This window comes from Rhinolophus hipposideros (genome assembly GCF_964194185.1).
Source record: "Rhinolophus hipposideros genome assembly, chromosome: 2".
NCBI lineage: Eukaryota > Metazoa > Chordata > Mammalia > Chiroptera > Rhinolophidae > Rhinolophus > Rhinolophus hipposideros.
The window spans coordinates 95,718,095-95,738,560 of NC_138048.1; the positions used below are offsets into that span (position 1 = coordinate 95,718,095).

Below are 20,466 nucleotides of genomic sequence, written 5' to 3' on the forward strand. Positions count from 1 at the left end.
TTCTTTTCAGAATTTCTCAGAAGATGCTGGCTGTCAAAATGGTTTTTGACTAAAATTTTATCTCCGTTGTCTGAAAGTATATTAAATCTTCTTAAAACAGCAGCAAGTTCTTAATTTCCAGTAAAATATCCACAGCTTTTTCTGGAAACTGGAAGAAGCTGAAATAGCTGCAGACCTACTTTGGTCAAATACATTTCTTTTTATAGAAATATATATGTATATACACACATATACATATATATACATATATATATTTTTTAATAGAACCAAGTGATATAAAGTGACATACCAAGTGAGAATATATCTACAAACAGTAAAAATAAGCTACTGTGTATTATGGGTAAAAATGATTATGATGCCTTTGAAGACATTCTGTAAGAGGTAGGTGACAAGGGTGGGGGCTGTTCTGCCATCTTCAAATGTCGCCTGATTCTACATTCATCAGGGTTTTTTCATTCTGGTAGGCCTAGGGGGTGTTCACTAACTGCCAAGTTTTTCTATATTCCAAGGTCACCACTGTCACATGAAATAGTGCACATCTTCCTTTGGTCACGGAGAGCAGATTCTGCCCATAATCGGACTCCTGTCGACAATGACACCGAAGCGTGACTTTCTATGCTTTAGGTAGACCTCTTGTTCACCACAGCCAATCAGTGATGAATCATCCAGTTGATCTTTGCATGAGACCATCACCACAGGCTAACATTTCTTTAGCAAGCATTGCTTAAATGCAGAAGGCCTCTGAGAGAGAAGACATCCCTTGGCTAACTTCCGGTTTCCATCCTGGCACTGCACCGTCCGGGTGTGCCAACCCGTGTCACAGGTCCTAGAACAGGCGAGCCATGGGCCCGTCATCCACTGCGGCTGTGGCGTGTGTGATCCCACTTTATTGCTAGTGACAGAGTTTCCTTTCTGAGTGGACTTCTTGGGAACAAAAAAACTGTAACGTACATCTAATGCTTTCGTTGGGTCTGTTGCAAGAATCTGCACTATTAGAATTTCCTTCGTGGCTGAATAGCCCATCCCATGCAGGAAGTCATCTCTATGGCTCCAACCGCTGTAGTTCATGACTGTTCCATTGATGTCAATGATTGTTTCTGAAGTGGAGATCATGTACTTTCCATTGATAAGGTACTCACCGTTTTTCTTCTTCAGGGCTAAGTAGGCAGTGAATCTAGTCTGGTCTTTGGTTTTAAACTGTCTGACTTTTATGTGGGTTGCCCCTTCGGGGATCCTCACAACATCAGTGTAACCCTTACTGGAAGCAGGATTCCCATAGGGGACAGAGGGGAAGAAAGAGAGAGAGAGAAAGACATAGAGGTAGGGAAAGAGAGAACAAAAAATAAGTAAACACTTAATAAATAGGTAAACAAATATAAATTCTTTAAAAATCTTACATTACTCTAACACAAAGTTTTAATGTATTTAGGAAATTAGCTCAAAATTGGCTTCAAAAATTAATTTTCTTAAAGCAAAATAGGATTCTGGGTACATTATCATTGTATGCATTTTTATTATGATGTTCAAAATTAGGATGATAGTAGCACCACCTTTATTTATAATTTTATACTAACTTATTTCAAGATTTACAAAAACATTATGCATCAAATCCCATCATCTTTACAAAGCTACTTTATGTTCTGGCACAAAATGGGATATATGTCAACACAAACTAACATAAATATGCCCTCAATTTCATAAAATGTCTTTACATTAATGTTTCTCAGACTTGTTCTAGTATTAGAATCACCTGGAAATATTTAAAAAATTTTAATCCCCAGACCCCAGACCAATTAAATCCCCATCTTTCAGGATGGGCATAGGCCGCACAGCACTTCTGGAGCTCTTCGTGTTGTTTCCAACACATAGACTAGTTGGGGGACCACAGATTTAACTATTTGTGGAACTTGAGACAGAGTAGGGCCTCTGTTTCCGTTTATACTAGAATGCTGGATTAACTCAGCAGGACGAAAAATGGAGCATAAAGTTCTGATCTGGGTAACCACAGCTTACTATTATCATCAAAGGAAAAAAAAAAGAATCTTTAATGCCTTAGCAAATTTCTAGAATGCTTCATATCCACAAAGCATTATGATAGATTGACTGAGGCTTTATGGTGGGTGTAAAAATAAAATAGGTCTCTCATGATCCATCATTGACTCAGGAAAATGCAAAGGCATAAATATCTGTAATACCCATAAGCCTCCAGAAAATGCAAGGACAGAAATGCTAATTAAGCAGCAGGGGACTATGCCAGTGAGAAGGAGTCATCTTTTGCCAAGATCTTTGCCTCTATAAGTAATTTCATAGTAAGGTCTCCATAGTTTTTCCCATCCTCATTATTTAAAAGACATAACTTGCTCGTGCAGTTTGACTGATGTATGTGATCTGTAATTATTTACTTTCAAATTCTTACTCAAGTTTACAGGTTTGGGGCAACTGATTCACATACTGAAAATACAAGTGTGTTTTTCCCACTCAAGCACTTTCTCTGAATTGGAGAGGAGGCTCCTCCCCAGGGAAGCCCTTGTCTATTGGGCATCTGATCTCCAGTGACTGCCAAACAAGTGTCAGAGCTTCCCACTGTGTTGAAGAGAGAAGATGCAAAGCTGGTGATGTTGCTTATCTGTGCAGCTTGATCCATTATTTTTACTTTCTATAATGCACTTTGGATTAGACTTCATTACAGGACTTTTCTTTTCTTTTTCTTTTTTTTTTTTTTTTAATATCCAATATCAAACCTACAGAGGCTTCAAACAAAGCCAGGAGAAGTGTTGGAGGTGATACTTTATCTTACATAAAAAGCATATAAAGTGGGGGTATATTAAAGTATTTGAACAAGTTTACTCCAGAGCTAATATAATGGCAGTGCCAGGCTTAAAACACAAGCCTCTGGACACATCTACACCGTCCCCTACCCGGGCAGTCCCCAGTCATGTAAAACTGGGTAAGTTCTGAACATTCAGAGTCCCCGTTCCCTCATATATAAAACAAAAGGTTAGAGTTGATCATTTGTAAGGTGTCTTTGAAATATATAAAAATGCAAAATATAATTGGACTTGTAGGCCTTTTGACCTAGATGGTCCAACACAATTAGATGAATAATTATTACATCAGTAATAAATAGAAGTAGCAATGCCTATTTTAATCCACAATGAATTCTTCAGCCATACAATTTTTATCATATCAAAGATAATTATTACATTAACATGGCATGTAATTAGTTTAATAAATCCTCATTGTTAACTTGGTTCTCAATTACTCTCCAGTTAAAGACAACATAGCACATACATCAAGACTACAGATATGCTTGCCCAATACCACTCAGCTTAAGAGTGGTCTGGTGAAGAAGGAAAACAACACTGCATCCAACAGACTCTTTAGCTGACTTGGCCACCCTTGCTGATAGCATAATATCTTATGCCAGAAATTGGGACTTCATAAACTTACACATTTAAAGCAAGAATATAATAAATGACTATGAGAAGAAGCAGAAAACAGACTTTATTCTTTATAGAATAGATTTAAACCAGGATTTAAACCACTACAACAATTAACAATTAACAATTTTGCAATGAGAAACATTTTGTTTAAGAATAGAGCCCAATGAGAATTTGCTTATTAAATATATATATATATATATTTAAGACGGAAATCAGCCATCCTTTTATAAATTATGTTGCAGGAATGATAGATCTGCAAGTCAGTTGAATTTCACTGACTTCTTTTCAGTTTTCATACTAGAAGACCTCGACCTCATGGCCACTGCACTTTACCTGCTTCCAGAGGCTCCATGAGTTTCCACTTGATGACCAGAGCTTTCTTTATCTTCTCTCCTTCTCATATTCATAATGTGCTACTAGAACCCTGCTAGCCCTCCTCCCACAGATGGCTTGTGATGTAACATGAGTCCTCCTTCATCAATTTTGCAAGTGTCTAAAGCTTTGTTCAGTTTGTATACTGCCAACTGTTTCATCACATTACCTTTTTTTATTGAAGGTTCCAACAATCTTTGTACAACTGGAGTTGTCTCCTCCACATACTCCACACTTGTCATACTGCAGCTTTGAGCCAATGATGCTATCACAGCCAGTTCGCACACACCTTCCCCGGACGCAGACGGAATTACTGTATGGCCTACATTCAGTTCCATCAGTCACCTGAACATGAGAAACACATTGGCAGTGGGAAACACTTGTGCCCAGGTACTTGGCTTCTTAGGTAAAATAACAAGTTATGATTTGTGAGTTTTGAGTGTGATTGCAATAGATAATACATTGAAAAATAAGCAAAGAACCAAAAACAGTTTCCAGGAGTATCTAATTGAAAAATCCTTGACATCTTGGCAGAAATAAGATTTGGGACAAATCTAGGTTATGCACTTTCTCTCTTGAACTTAATTCTGTATGTGTTGGGACACCCAGGGTATTCATTTCCGTATGCATAACATGTTCCTGTTTTATAGTCTCGCCTTTTTACACAGACGTGATCTTTTCACTTAGCGTGTGAAACTGTGTGTCACTGTGTGGAGAACAGAATAAGAGCACACGCAAGAGCACAGAGATCTTTCTTTGTTGCATAATTGTTATTATAGCAATAAATTTGAAAATCTAAACCTGACATCCAAAACCTTGTAATGGTTGGAAAGCATTCCCTATTGGGTCGAACCATCAGATGCTGAAATTGAGACAAACAGATTAGTGTAGGAAAAGGAGTCTGGGGAAGTTAGCGACAAATGCTTACTGGAAGAGACTGAATATGTTTGAATAAAAGAATTAGTGTATATTTATAAAGCTCTCTATAAAATAGTATGCATATGGAGTATTTGTGTTTTGTGCATGTAAGTATACATAGAAAACATGTCATATATATAAATAAACAGACATATTTTATACTTGCATGTATACAAAACTCTTCATTTGTGTGTGTGACTGTGTGTATGTGTGTGTGAGTTAAAGTAGAGTGCACTTCAATAGGTTAACAGCTCTGGAAATAGTTATATTCCCAGGTGATGTTTTAGTTTGTATTTCTCTGTAATACTTAAAATGAAAATGTATTATTTTGCATTAAAAATAAAACATTGAAAAAGTTACATTAGTGAGACATTAACTTATTTTTTATTAATGTCATAAATATCTGAAGGCCAGTTACAGAGGTGTTTTAAATGTAGCCCTTGTTTGCAAATTACATAAACAGTATTTTAAATTGCTGCCTAACATTGATTGTGAGAAATAAAACTGCAATTATATAAAGATAATATTCTGTGAAAAATAAGGGATAATTTCACACGTGCATAATGTGTACAGCCAGAGGAACACCAATTCACATTAAGGGCTCATCACCATGCTAAACTATCTTCCAAAATGATGTGTAAAGGCTATATCGTTTTCAAATGCATAATGTGCCAGGATTTATTAAACCAATAATTTATTGTTACATACCTAGATTGTTTCTGATTGTTGCTCTTATCAGCACTACTGCTAAATGAATATTTGCATCCCTGCCCCCCCCCCAAAAAAAAAAAAAAAGTCTTGGTCAGACATGACCATCTTGAAATATCTCTTCATGAGTCACCTAAGGAGTTCTTTAGCAAACAAGAGAAAAACAGAAAGCTTTCTTGCTTTATAGTCCCCTTTACAAATGTGCTCAAGAAATACTAGCTGTTTTCATGGCTATTTTGAAGTTAAGGTCACATCTCACCTTCCTTGACAGAGAGTTGAACTTTTCAAAACTAGCTTTTGAAACATTTACTTGTTCTGTTTACAACATCATTTTTATGCATTGTATAAAGTTTGAAAATATAGAAATGATAGAGATTAAAATAAAACCCTTCCAAATCTAGCCACCGCCAAATAATGACTGTTTGCATTTGGTATCTGCAGACTTCATTCTACCAAATACTTGCCACAGAGGATGCCAACTGTTTCCAGACAGAGAGTGTGCACTTACCTTTGGAGAAAACACCACATAGTAGCCGGTGCCCTTAGCTCTGCAGGTCAGTTTGCACACATCCCCTGGCAGGACGCCGGCGTATTTGGGAACCCATTCCACAAATGTTTTGACTCCTTTTGCATCAGACTGATATCCATTTTTGGCCTCACATTGCTCATGACGAAAAGATTTACCTAAAAAACAAACATGTCACATTATTACTTTACTGTTCTGAAACTTACATATATTCTTATGCCTTTAAATAATTCATTTGAAGGAGAAGATGCTGCCTTTTCTTTTCAGAGCCTCTTTACACACTACTGGTGAAGGTTTTGTACTATATACAGAATTGAAAACAGCAATGATTTTCTTCCTATTCCCTGAATACTCACTTGTGTATAGTAATCATTGAAAAATCACTCATGCATTTGTTGTTGATTTGCACATTGGTGGAATTGTGCAGTACAAGATTAATACGCTATTTCTCCAACCTTCCTTATTTGTTACTGCCAGAATACAAATTACACAGGACACACGGTGGTTGCTGACACCTGGGAGCAGCGTACCATTAGCTGGGCAGGGCATAACACTACAGGAACGGTAGATGGCCCTCTTTCCTGTGCAGTAGCGGCCATTGTTTCTGGGTGCTGGGTTATTGCAGTGGCGATAGGCAAATTGTACTCCTCCCCCACATGAGCGAGAACACTGGCCCCAGGACCCCCAGGACCCCCAGTTGCCATGGCTTGATGTCTGAAATAGACAAATAGAAGACATTTTAACTCAGAGGAAGGAAAACATTCAAAATATACACTTGGAAATCACTTGCATTCAGTGACTGGAAACATCATCACAGAGTTAAATTTTCAACGAATTTAACATGCTCATAGGTATTGAATGTTCTGGAATGATAATATGTTTCCAATTCTAAGCAATTCATCTTTGCTGCTTCCCCCCACCTCTCAACTCCTGCACTAGAGGCATTAATGGGTTATGCTTGTATTGTTTCTCTCTCTTTAGCACTAAAGTTCTGCAGTGCCTTTGTTAACATCACACATCCTGTCTGTGACAGGCCCTCGGCCAATTTGACCTGGGTTTGGCTTAATTCCTAATGAAATTAGAATCCTCCTCCTTACCCCAGAGGAGATGTGACAGGTACTGAACTGCACACACACGACAAGAATTGAAGAACACTGCTAGGACACCCCAGGTGTGTTACTCTGGAGACCCTGCAGTAGGAAGCTGAGAGACTCCAAAAGGAAGACACTTATAAACTTCTTTGCTGGGGGGAATATGTGAAAGACGTCCTCTGACGGCCTGCGTCAGGGAATCTGAGAAGGCTGGGTTGTGTGATGGCCTTAGAACACAGAGGGGACATGCATGTGTCCATGCTCTTCTAGTGATTTTTAAAATCTTGTGAGAGTGAACAGAGGCCTCAATTGGGCCTTAAACATTAAGGTGGCAACTGCTGACCTGCAAGTGGGCTCTAGGGGGAGGGTGAAGGTTTTTCCTTGGAGCAAGTGCAGGTTACTTCAGCTCCTAAAGTTAATTAACTTGCTGTGAGGGAGAAAACAGGACCATTGTGGAGCGCAACAAGTATGTAGGGAGACCACATGACAATTCTATCACTCTTGTCTTACTGCATTTAAATATATGTATTCTGGTAACTTTAGTAAGAGAAGTGTGATGGTCAAGTTCCAAAGTGTGGGACCTCCTTGGAGCATCAAGTAGACAGAACCTGGACAATATACTTTTTTGTTACAGGACATAACTGGGAGGAGGAACTCTGACCTGCATTTTCTCCAGTTTTTGATGACTGGGAATGGCTCTTGGGGTTAGAGGAGGAAGCAGTAAAACAACCTCTCAAGAAAAAACACTTTAACTAGGAAATAAAGCCTTCCACTGACAGTCCCCACATGTGACAGGAATGTACTTCAGGTCTTGGGTCTCCAGGCATTGCGTGACAAGAAAATCACTTACTGAATAATATTTTTTCTTGGTTTTGTCCACACACTTGCCCTGCAGGCAAATCCTTCCTTTTCCACAGGGTGTCCCCTCCACGGCTGGCAGCTTCTTGGTCAGACACACCATCTGGCCCTGGCGCACCACTGCGCACCACAGGCGAGCACAAACGTCCATGCCAGGACACACTGAGTACTCAGGCCCGAAGGTCAGGTTGCACTGCTGGGTGGCATCGTAGGTCTGTCCTGGGAGTTCTTCAGGGCCCAGGATCTGCTTGCGAGGTAGGTCTAGCAAACAGTTACCTAAAAAAAATAACCAAGATTAACCCCTGTTCTGGGTTTAGGTTGCAAAGCACTAAAACCACGGATCTAAAAAAGAAACGCTCCAGCTGGTGTTGAAGCACGATGCACTCCCAGATCTACAGTGTGATGTCCTAAAGAAGGGACTCCGTGGGGGACGAGGCTGAGTGCCTCCTCGTGCTCACCACCACTCTCCAGGATTTCCAGTGGGTAATGTGCTCTGGGGTATCCATAATGAAGGCAGTGGTATGAATAAATAAAAGTATTTTGCAATAATCAGTTGTGAAAATAACCATTGTGCTGAAGGATTAAAAGAACTTGGGATAGATCTAGAGGAAATAGATAATGGACATGAAACAACAACAATAGATAAGCATTTACAACCTTGAGAAACAGAATTGGAACTCTATTGATACCCCATTCTCTACTTCCAACTTACTTCTTCCTCATGTGCCCATTGAGGTCCCCTTTCCATTAATTCCACAAATAATAAACAATGATAGTTGCTATTATGTCCAACATATTTGGTTAGTACCTATAACATTCTAGCAAACGTTGGGGAAAAAAAAATGAGTTCGATCAACTCCTCAAGATCTCCCAATAAAGTGAAGGAATAGACTAACTAAAGTGCTTTTCTCCAATCTGATAAGAATTTTAATAATGACCTTTCAAGAGTCACAGAATAAAGGAGATGTAGGAGAAGAAAATTAATCATTGATAATTTGGATCGAGGCCCATCTTTTTCTCTTCTCCTTTTTCTACCCTTTGGGTCAGTTACTTAATGCAATTAGTATTTATTGGGTATCTGGAGTGTGTCTGCCATCAACAAATTGGTGTTCTCATTGCAGAGTAATATGGGGAGCATATAGTGAGGTGGGGATCCATGGAGGTGGCACACGCACTGAGGCTGCAAATTCAGAACTGGAAACGTGGGTCACCTCTCTGTAAAAGCTTTCCTAAGAATCCCTGCTCAGTGAGTTAATACCATTAATTTTCACCCATAATATGGGAGCATGCATATTGTCCATCTGTTTCTGTATTTTTTACTTGATTTTAGGATTTACCTGCTGATTATTAATAGTACTAAAAATCACAAACATTTGTTAGACACTTACACTATCCTCAGTTCTTTAAATGTACTAGCTTATCTAATCCTCACAAGAACTCTACAAAGCAGATTCTATTGTTTGCTTTATTTTACAGGTAAGAAAACTGAGGAACATAAAGATAGGTCACGTAGCTATTCGGGTTTCATGCTCAGAGCTTACCATCCTTATCATATATCATCTTGCCTCTGTTTACCATGCAGATGGATTTCTTGTTTTATTGCTGAAGGGCAAGTGTGTGTAGGAATTTTTCAAATGGTGGATATCATGTCTAATGGTAGAAACATCCAGTCTAAACTCTAATTCTGGTGAAACTCTAAATGATTGAGTGTTCTTGGCTAAGTTAGTTAACCTCTCCCTAATTTACTTTCAAGTCCCGAAATGTTACTCTTCTCATAGTGACATTGTAAGGGTAAAATTAGCTAACAAAGATCAGAAAAGGCGACCAGAAAAATCCAAAACGATGATAGTTGCTATTATGCCCAACATATGTAACAACCGTTTAGATGTATTTGAGTTATTCTTTTATTCAACAAAAGAAAATCATATTTAAATCCTACTTTCCACTGAGAAATTAAATATTCAGCATATTTTAAAATCCTGCAATGTTTTTACAACTACAACGTTCAACTTTCTTCAAAGTGAATATCTTAGAATTTGTCGATCTGTGATGGAGGCATTATATGAAAATGAATAAAGAGCAAAGTTTCTATTTAACTTCTGAGCCAGAACGTTTGAAGAGGTAAAGCTTCTTAAGGAAAGCCAGGAAAAGCATTAAAAGTAAGTATCCAGCCAAAGAGAACTTTGGGAGAAAAACATCAAGTTAAAAGAAAAATATCAACATCAAGTCAATAGGAAAGAATGATAGTAAAACCTCACACCAAGCTTTGTTTAGAAAACAGAGTAAGATTAGGCACTTCAGAACTCCATGGAAAGAGTTATCTTATTTGCTATATAAAAAAGAGCATTGTGTAAACCAGGGAACACTCAACAGACTGCTCATGTTAGAAGACTGTCAACAATTCTCTGAGACAGCAAGAATGCGTTCCAATTCTTCAAAAGTGCTGTTTTAAGACACTTTTTTTTTTTTATTTTACTGAAAAGCACAGACCATAAGACTGAGAAATGAAATATTAGCTGGAAAGTCTTTTCATGTTTGGGTGCATGTGGAATAGGTCTACCTGGTTTACCTCCAGCCAAAATAAGTCACCACCTCTCTACGGATACAAAGCCACCGACATCCTACTTAACTAGTAGATGATAAGCAAAAAGAAATGTGTAATACAAATAATGCAAAATCAGTTTTGAAAAGGAGACTTCAATGGGTGGAATATCTTTACGAAGCTTAATGCCAAAGCACAAGGTTTTCTTTTTTTTTTTTTTTAAATAATGTATTTGTTTTGTTATTAAAAATACAGTATCTCAGCTATCTGGTTTTCCCTTAGAGGTCATCTGGGGATGACCTGTTCTTAAAATAAAATGATTTATTTCAGAATTGCCATTAACGTATTACTCCAATGCTCTCAAAGATTTGTTGCTGCATGCGTTTCTTTTTACCGTGAAATATATAGTCTATCGATTTCATCTCTATTTGAATTATGTCCTTTTGCTATAAAATAGATACAGACATCTCTACCAAATGGCAGTCTTGTACCACAGAACAACAATTAAAAAAATCAATAAAGAGCCTTATTCTGAATCTTGCAGTATAAAATATTTAAAATCTAAGTAATAGAGAATTGGATATAGATTTTTCCATTTAAAAAAAATATGTATTTGGGGGGAGGGTAAAAGAGGAAATTGATCAATCTTTTAGTGTCATTGATATTGACCTCTAAAAGCATCTGGTGTACTGCTGACTTTTCTTAATCTGTTTTACTTTTATTCTCACCCACTTCTTCATATCAACTTCACATGTTTTTAAATTCACCCTAGTCTGAAATCCTATCTGTGCCTTGCTGCCAACATTTTGTCTGTTTGTTCTGTTCCATCAACTGCCAAGTTGCATTTTCCTTTCTCTCTTTCTTCTCTCTCCCTCCTTTCCTTCCTTCCTTTTGTTTTAACATTTGGTGCCTATAAATGGATGGTTTCTAAAAGAAAGACAATACAAATGTGTATATATTGCATGTTTGTTTTTACTGTCCATACTAAGCTACATGGCATAAGCAAGGTGAAAAATTAAAAAGTAAGATGCAGTGATTTGCGATGGACAAATAAAGGAAAAGATGGTCTTTCAACTGACACAAGGTACACTAAAGAGTGATGGAAAGTATGCTATGCCTCTAGGAAATGGGACTGATAAAACTGGGTATTTATGTCTGACTACCAGCACTGTTTGCCTTTCATATTAATGATTAATGAAAATATCATGATTGAGGTTGGTTGTTCTTTATTTTTTAAATTTTGCCCCACTATTTCTAGCACTGTAGTTATTTATTTCTGTCTTTCTTCCTATAGTACACAGGTAGGAAATTAAGTATTGGCCCAAATATCCATGGTCTAGGAGAAATCAGTTAATGTTTCTCATGAAACTCATTCAAAGGAGCGTAACCACACTGCAAACTCTCCCCTTTTACATCCTATCATCATCTCCCTGGCTCTGCAACTCTTATTTTAGTCTTTATCTGAATGTCAAACATCAAAAGAGAAACTGATGATGCTAGATATGGAAAACAAACTGATAGTTGCCAGATGGGAGGTGGGGTTGGCAGTTTGGATGAAAAAGGTGAAAGAATTAAGATGTGCAAGTTGCCAGTTACAAAATAGTCATGGGGACGTAGGGTATAGCATAACAAATATAGTCGATAATATTGTAATAACTGTGGATGTTTCCAGGTGGATACTAGACTTATGAGGCAGGGGGTCACTTCATAAATTATAGAAATGACTAACCACTATGCTATATACCTGAAACTAATATAAAATAATACGGAATGTCAACTATAATTAAATAATTAAAATTAAAATAAGAGAGAGAGGAACTGATGCATTATGGGCCCAGTGACAAAGAAACTAATGAGGGCATTGACGAAGGCACAATCATTCCTGACCAAAAACAATTCAAGGGGTCTGTTTGTGAAACTGTTAGAAGCATTAGGTCCACGGTTTAGTGGATATAGTGCCAAGGGGTTAACAGGTTATCATGGACTTAAAAATACGTCTTATTTGCAGACTCTATTAAAGAACATATTTATGGTGAAAATCAAGATACTACAATAATGAGCTTTGAATTTGATGAAGACTATCTTAAAATCTGAATGTTAACTCTTGTAGACTTAATGGGGTGTTCACACTGTAAGATATATTAGTATCAAATCATTATATTATTATCATCTGAAACTAATGTAAGTATACCAAGTATACTTAAATAAAAAAAGAACCTTAAAAATTAAAGAAAGAAAGAAGTGAGTAAATAACAGGATTTAACTATGGATGTACTAGATATTAAGAACATAATCTGGATTTTATGAACAACCTTATGCCAATATATTTTGATCAAGATTAAAAAACACACAACCTGAATGTTCAGATCACATGACTAGCTTTATAGTCTATACTTACAAGGGATTCAGAGAACTGACTTTCTAATACAATTTCATCTCCAAAGTTCTGTGTTTCGTAAGTGGTTATAAACTCAGATCTTGAAATATACTACATGTTAATTTTTCAAAGCTGTCCATAGATTTTCCTCTGCAGGCTGTGTCACAGGTATTCTTGAGTTGTATCTCCTTAGGTGGTGGCCTTTCTCATCCTCTGGCACTGTCAACTTAGGGATACAGCAGACACAGCTATCGTTTTTGGCTTCACAGTTATTAAGCATTTGAGACAAGAAATTCAATAGCCTGCTTTCACTGCACAATTTTTCTGCCAGTGCTTACCTTTATTTTTGAGGATCATACTCCTAGCCAGCTTGCCTAGAGCTAACTTGAATAAACACTGCAGAATGTCTTCAAGTATCTTGGCCAGGCTGGCAGGGGCTGAGGGTCCCCATGAGACATGGCTTCTCCTTTTCTGAATCACAAATCTGCAGGCACAGTTATTTTAGAGAGTGCACACTGACTTTTTAGCCATAGCCTAATTGCTCCATATTTCTTGTTGGAACTAAATCAGGAAACACTCAGTATTAATGGATTTAAATTTGGCACGGGTTGAGTGCTGCAAATGTCGGGCTACTTATGGCTAATAATTTTAAAAACAAATCAAATGATTTGAATTTAATTGTACTCTAAGACCTCATTTCTCCAGCATTGCTGGAGATGGGAGAGAGATGGATGAGCTATTATCCATAAATAGATTTTTCCAGATAATGAATTCTTTAGGTACCATCTAAAAATTGTATAAATTATGTGAGAGTATCTACTTAAAAATAGCAATAACTTTGTCGGCTTTATATTAGTATCACGATTTAATCTTCCTGAATGAAGGAAAATCACTTTTTTTGTGAGCGTTGATTTTTGTATCATGCTGAAATATAGAGGTACATTCATGGATCATGCTGGTGTGATAGATTTTTTTTTACCTTTTGGAAAATGGTGCGGACCTCTGAGCTTTTAACGTTTTAGGGTTACATCTTACAGTTTTTCTGGTTTCTCCCTTATTGTCAATTGATAAAATTTTTTTTGCTCCCAGTTCACCTGTCTAATGAAGGGTACCCTCCATAACTATATTATTGTTTGAAATTGTTAATGGCCTAGAAAATTAGAAGAGAACGATAGTAGAACTATTTCTACTAAATATGAATAAGTGGGCTTTGAATGGGAAGCCTGTGTCGCTCCCTATGAGTAATGTGAAAGGTTTTCATGACATGGTTTCATGATATCAGTTTAGTTTTCTAACAAACGTGTATTTTTTGTTTGTTTTTCCATTGTCTTGGACTTTGCCTTTCTTCTTGAGCTTCTCTTAAGCTCTGAAGTGGAAATGTTAGAACCTCAACCATTTCAAAACACTTAAACTGACTTAAGTCAGTTTTTCTGATGGCAATTTAAAAGTTATTAAATTACTTGAATTCACATTTAAGTGACAGAGAGCACTGCTGTTTCCACTGTTCTAATCCTGTACCTGTGCATGCTATTTTGAAATGAACATACTAATTTTTGCCATTGTATCATAGGATCTTCTTTCTTTGGTTCTCCTTATTCTGAAGTTATTTTATTCATTAGAGGATAAAATCAAATTTTTTTTTTTTTTTGGTTAAAACACAAGACTGCCTATCTAACATATTCAAAAGTGAAAAAGTTTAGGTTTGATGAAATGAATTTATTAATGGATAAACTTTGAAAATGAGCTGTCCAAAGAATTTTGATAATTGAATTTATTTATTTAATATGTAGAAATGGGAAATTCAGATAAGATTTTATCAGTGTATGTGAATAAGATCTATTTCTATTAGAAGTATGTTCTTGGGATTGTTGCCATTGGGGAGAGGGTTTGGGGAGAAGAGTGAAAAAGGGGAAGGGATTCAGATGTGCAAATCGGCAGCTATAAAAACAGTCATGAAAATGTAAAGTGCAGCATAGAGACTACAGTCAACAATATTGTAATAACTATGTACGGTGTCAGATGGCAAGGAGACTTATCCGAGGATCACGTTGTAAGTTATATACATGTCTAATCACTTTGTTGTATAGCAGAAACTGATATAACATTGTATGTCAACTGCAATTGAAAAAAAAAATTTAAAGCACGATCTTGGTTGTTATCTACCATGAGGTCTTTTGGAACAGACAGAGAAATTTATAAAATATGTAAATAGGTTGCAAAAAATTTTAAAACCTGAGCGTGGACTCTTTTAAATACAGAAATAATGTTAAGAAATGAAAACAATGCAGAGAGTATATTTACTGCACAGAAAGTAAGATCATGAATTCCATAAACATGAAATAAATGAATCATTCTAAAATTATGGCAATAAGAAATAAAATTCTGCACAGCATTGTAATTAACTGACCTAATAGTAGCACAGGAAAAAAAAAATTGGTCCCATTTTAGCCATAAGCATTTGTTGCCTTAGCAACTAAATCCATTCATTTAGTGAGTCAAAGTTTAGCTCAACCTTTTGGAATGTGTAACGTGTGATGCCGAAATAAAATATTAATGTGATTTCATTTTCAGAAAAGCCTGAACAACAACAACAAAAAAGCAAAACAAAAACCAGCAGAAGTAATATTGTGGAATGGAGATTAAGATTCCCCCCAAGAGGAACTTTATTAGATATTGACTTGACCAGTGCAGACAGGCAAATGATTTAATAAACATTCATTTGGGGATTTGGTCAGCATTGAATCAGCATTGTAAACTAAGCTAAATAGAAAATTACTACTTTATTGTTAGTCTAAAGGAAAAGCTTAATATATTGATTCTTAGTATTATTTCTAAATCTTTGAGATATCAGGATGTCCTTTTAATCAATTAAGAACATGCCTTTTGTATTAAGGGAGATTTTAAACCAAACTAGGTAAGGACTATTTTTAGGAATAGGACATTTTAAAAGTCCCAATTAGATAACGCATTACCACAGACCAAAAAAAATGTGTTAATGAACAGATTCTGCCAACAAGATCCCAAAAAACTATGTAGCACAATTTCTTTTTGTGTGAAATGAATTGAACTTTTCAATTGTTTTAATACTATGTATCCAAAGTTCAAGATGGGCAGTTCACTAAGAAATTACAAAAATATCAAGCCATAAATTTTGTGGAAGAAAAAAACAGTTACCACACATTCTCTTGATCCAACTTTGAACTGTATATCATGAGATCAATTTAAGGACAATTATGATCAAGAATTTCTGTCATATTCAATTCAACCAAATTGTAAGAGAAAGAAAAACAAGAAATGAGAATTTCTTCCATTTTTGTAATATGAGAAATTTGAACTAAGTGATTTCTGAAGATCTCTTCCAAGTCTAATGAGTCTATTCTCCTGTGTTTCTAGTATTTTAAAGTAATAAGAAATGTGAGGAAATTTGCAACTGCTTGTTTCAAAGATTACTACTTAAGGGTGAGAATTTGTTATTTCTAAAAACTGTGACTCCCTTAGTATTTTTATATAATCACCGCACTCATCCTAGATTTACAGTGTTTAATAAAATATGCTGTGCTCTTGAACTGTACTTAAATGAGGAAGCCAAAGATTTTCTTTTGAAGTTCTTAAAGTGTTTGCTCATCATTCTGATTGATTGTCTAGTTCAGTTCTGCAGTTTTTCCTCCTCTTTCAGGAGAATCTGCTGTCAGGATGACTTCCTCATGTGAATGCAAATCTCAAGAGCTTCCTTTCCTGGCTTTATGTTGCCATAAAGAGAATCTGACAGAATTGTCACCTACATCTTAACCACACCCCTATAATAGGCATGTAACAAATAATTCTGAGAGTCATATTAATAGCAGGGAAACAAGATGTCTGCCAGCATTCTCACAGGAAGCTAGTGGTGAAAGAGAGAATAAAAGCCAGGCTTTCAGGGCACTAGCTAGGCATTCTGTGTGGTCTCCCACACTGTTTCTCTTTTGAACTTCTCAATTCAAAAGCAAAAATACCATAGCTATTATGCCACCAAAGATGTTGGCATTACACAATAACAGAAAGTCTACTTGCTCCTTTTCTTTCTTACTTTTCTTTCTTTCTTTCTTCCTATTCTTCCTTCCTTCCTTCCTTCCTTCCTTCCTTCCTTCCTTCCTTCCTTCCTTCCTTCCTTCCTTTCTCTCTCTCTCTCTCTCTCTCTCTCTCTCTCTCTTTCTTTCTTTCTTTCTTTCTTTCTTTCTTTCTTTCTTTCTTTCTTTTCTCTCTCTCTCTCTCTCTCTCTCTCTCTCTCTCTCTCTCTCTCTCTCTCTCTCTCTTTCTTTTTTTTACACTATCTAGATAACCATTGTCTTAGAAAGCAAGGTGAATGGCATGAGGATATAATGAAATCAACCATGCACTAATCACACATTTTCTTTCTGAACCTATGTTGTCCTTAAAAATACATACCATGGCCATCATCCAGGAATTCTGTGATGGTGGCTGAAGCGCATTTGGACCAGGGCTTGGACGCATCAATGCTGGTCAGGATGGAAGACATTAAGCGCTTATCTTCTGTGGAACCAAAATTCTCTTCACAGAACTTGGAATCATCATGAGAGAGGCCAAGTAGATGTCCTAAGGGAGAGGGTATAGGAAGTGCAAATAATGAGTGGTTTTGCATTTCCACTTTTCTGTGACAATTATACTAGCACTTATTTTTTTTCATTCAATAGTATATGAGTTCATTTTAACTGTCTTCTCATGCAGAGACTAGGCCCCCAGAGAAATTAAAGCTACATGTAGTTGGAAGAGGTCCCTTTCGGTGAACATTTAGAAGAAACCTGAAAAATTACACTAAGGAGTGGATATTCCCATAATCCATCTGGATCACATATGCTCAATGATATGTAGAAACAAGGCCTTATTTAGAATCTAGAATTTGCAAGGCAACTATAGGGTTATGTCATAGCTCTCACTACATAGTCTTATGATTACTTGTCTAATTTTCCACTTTATCTGATCAACCATAATCCCCATGGGATCAGAGAACATTTCCCCCATTGTTGGTTGAAACTTCTGTGTTTAACTCAATGTTCTACAGCTTGCAAATACTTAGTAGCTGACTTCTATTTTCTTGGCTAAGTAAATAGGTAACTATATAACAGATGGCTGGGGGTTAGGGTGGGAAAGAAAAAGGAGTCAATTTAGTAACTTGCGGGTTCCATGTAAATGTAAGCCTGTTTCTTCCTTTCATTTCTTTTTTGTTATTTAGTAAGTTGTGACTGTTATTACGCTCACAAATGAATGGCATACTTTAAAAATATACCCATTTCCATTTTAAAAATGTCTAAAATACCAAGATGCCCATCATGGAGTGTTAGAGCTTGAAGAGAATGCAAACAGTAGGAAGGTAAGTGAGTGTCCAAAACCACTCATTTAGATGGTGTTCGTGCTTAGCCCCCAACCACATTCTCTGCGATCCCAGCCACTGCCATCTGCATTCCACAACGTAGATATTATATCCCAGAGTACAGAGCAACATTCTTATAAATCAAGTAAAATTGTTTTTATGACATAAGATTGATTTTCCCCCAGTCTATGAAAGAAATTACATTTTCCAACAAATCTAAAATGCTGTTAAAAATAACTCTAGGATAGCAGTTTGTAGAAACTCCAAAAGGTAGGCAAGAAATATTGCTGGTAGTAACTTTTTTGCAAAACTTTATAGACTCATACACACATCACTACAAAAGTATGTAGAAAATCCTATAGAAAAGTGATCACAGCATTCTCTATGGGTTTCTGAAGGCCAAAGGCAGGAACTTTTGCCATTCTGCCAAAAAAGTCCACTGTGCATCAGTAAAACCCAACAGAGATGAAATCTTTCACACTGTATTCCAACTGCTTTTGGCCAACTTGTTAAATCACCGACACCTCATAACAGAATTGTGCATTGAGCAGCTGGTTGCTGTTGTGGCTGAAATGAGGTGGCTAAGGCTTGGTGACCATCAAAGTCTCCACGTTTTATGCTATTTAGGCAGTTACTTACTTCAACAGCATTTACTAGGCTAGTACGTTGTCTTTGGGAAAGCCCCCCACCAGCACTCACACTTTATTGGGTCAGTAGCATAAATGTGTATCACAGTCTGTAAAGCATGTCCCACATCACATGCAAAAGGATATTGGCAGGGGCTCACCCACTTTTGGAGTGGTATGTTGAGTTTTTCAGGGAACCACAGAGCTCACAGAAAAACAGAGCCTTTCATTCACGTGCTATTCAAAATGGCTTAAAGTTACTTAGTCCATCAAACACGTATTGAGAATGCACTCTGTGCTTCTTGCACTTTTCCAAGGGAGACTCTATCAGCTGATATTGGGATTTGTGTGGAAATTTCACACTTGAGTTTTTTCCACTGGCATAGAAGAGAGCGAGGAAAAGTGGCCTACAGTGACCTCTGCAGCTTCATATTTATTTGCATCCAGGTTTTAATATTTTAAAAAAATGTGATTTTTGCATTCTATTTCATAAGATAAGTCTTATTTATTTAATGGACTAATAATCTTTTTCCTCCAAATCTATATAAATAGTGCTTTTCATATGCATTTTTATTATTGCATTAAGGAATTATCACTTCATTTGGAGGGTAGATTTTAGATATCTGATTTGAAATTCAGGTCATGTGGCAAACACCAAATTTACTCGGGGGGGTCCAACAGAATACCTCACTTTTTCTTTCATATAGCATGTTATGGCATATAGTTTTCAAGATTTTAATTATATAAGCAAAGCAGTTTACCTAAAAATAGTTTGGTATAATTTTATGAATTTTTCGGCATGCTCTTTGACATAATAGTGTGTATTTTATGCTCCCTAAACTTACTGATTTATTAGCGTAACTTAATTCCTGCTGAAGATACATATAAGACATTCTCATGTGGCCGTTAGAACAGATTACCATTCTGAGCATGAACGACTTTTGCTTCCACTTCAGCAAGAGCTAAAAGGCGATGCAAATTTTGTAAGATTGCCAAGAGTCAGTCAGGAGTGCACTTCTGGAGAGCCCACTGAAAGAGACGAACCCTTCAGTGGGCAGGTGAATGTTCTGTCCTCCACGAAAGAAGTCTGTCAGCTGACTGGAACAGGTATGCTCTCTCAAGAGCCATGAGAGTCATGGGCAATGTGAAAAACATTAGACACCCAACAAAACAGGCAGGCACTTCCACAGAAGCTGGAACCAGGGCACTGAAAGAGACCCATGTGACTTCCCTGAAGGAGCCAGACAGGAATTGAAATGGGAGCTCAATGGGAGGGATGCTTGGATGCTCTTCAGGAAAGACGTGACACACATAGTAAAGGCCGTGAGCAGAAAAAGAAGTGGTGTTTGCAAATGTGATTCCCCAATCATTATGCTAAGACATCTAACGTCATCTGAAATTTGCCATTATCTTTGAGCCCTGAAATGACAAGGTATACATAAAAGCATAAGCTATTTTAAAAGGGACACTCATAGTAAAGACAACACACTAGAACATTAAGAGCTGATCAACAGAGACAAATCCAGAATCTAGGAAATTTAAAATGTAATGTCCCAGCTGACAACAATATATTTCATGTTGTGAAGGGGAATCAGAATTTATCATTGTGTCACCAATCACCTAGGACATCCACCTTT

General features: G+C 36.8%; 1 protein-coding gene across 1 annotated transcript in view; it reads right to left on the reverse strand.

The window, feature by feature from the left end:
- Window positions 1-306: 306 nt before the first annotated feature.
- The window catches only part of ADAMTS5 (ADAM metallopeptidase with thrombospondin type 1 motif 5), a 40,995-nt gene continuing 20,835 nt past the window's right edge, over window positions 307-20,466 (reverse strand). The window contains exons 3-8 of the mRNA XM_081075415.1: window positions 17,261-17,428; window positions 7,909-8,192; window positions 6,498-6,681; window positions 5,950-6,125; window positions 3,985-4,160; window positions 307-1,258 (exon numbers count right to left, since the gene is read on the reverse strand). Coding sequence (XP_080931541.1) covers window positions 700-1,258; window positions 3,985-4,160; window positions 5,950-6,125; window positions 6,498-6,681; window positions 7,909-8,192; window positions 17,261-17,428 — 1,547 coding nt within the window. The 3' untranslated portion in view covers window positions 307-699. The remainder of the gene's footprint in view (window positions 1,259-3,984; window positions 4,161-5,949; window positions 6,126-6,497; window positions 6,682-7,908; window positions 8,193-17,260; window positions 17,429-20,466) is intronic.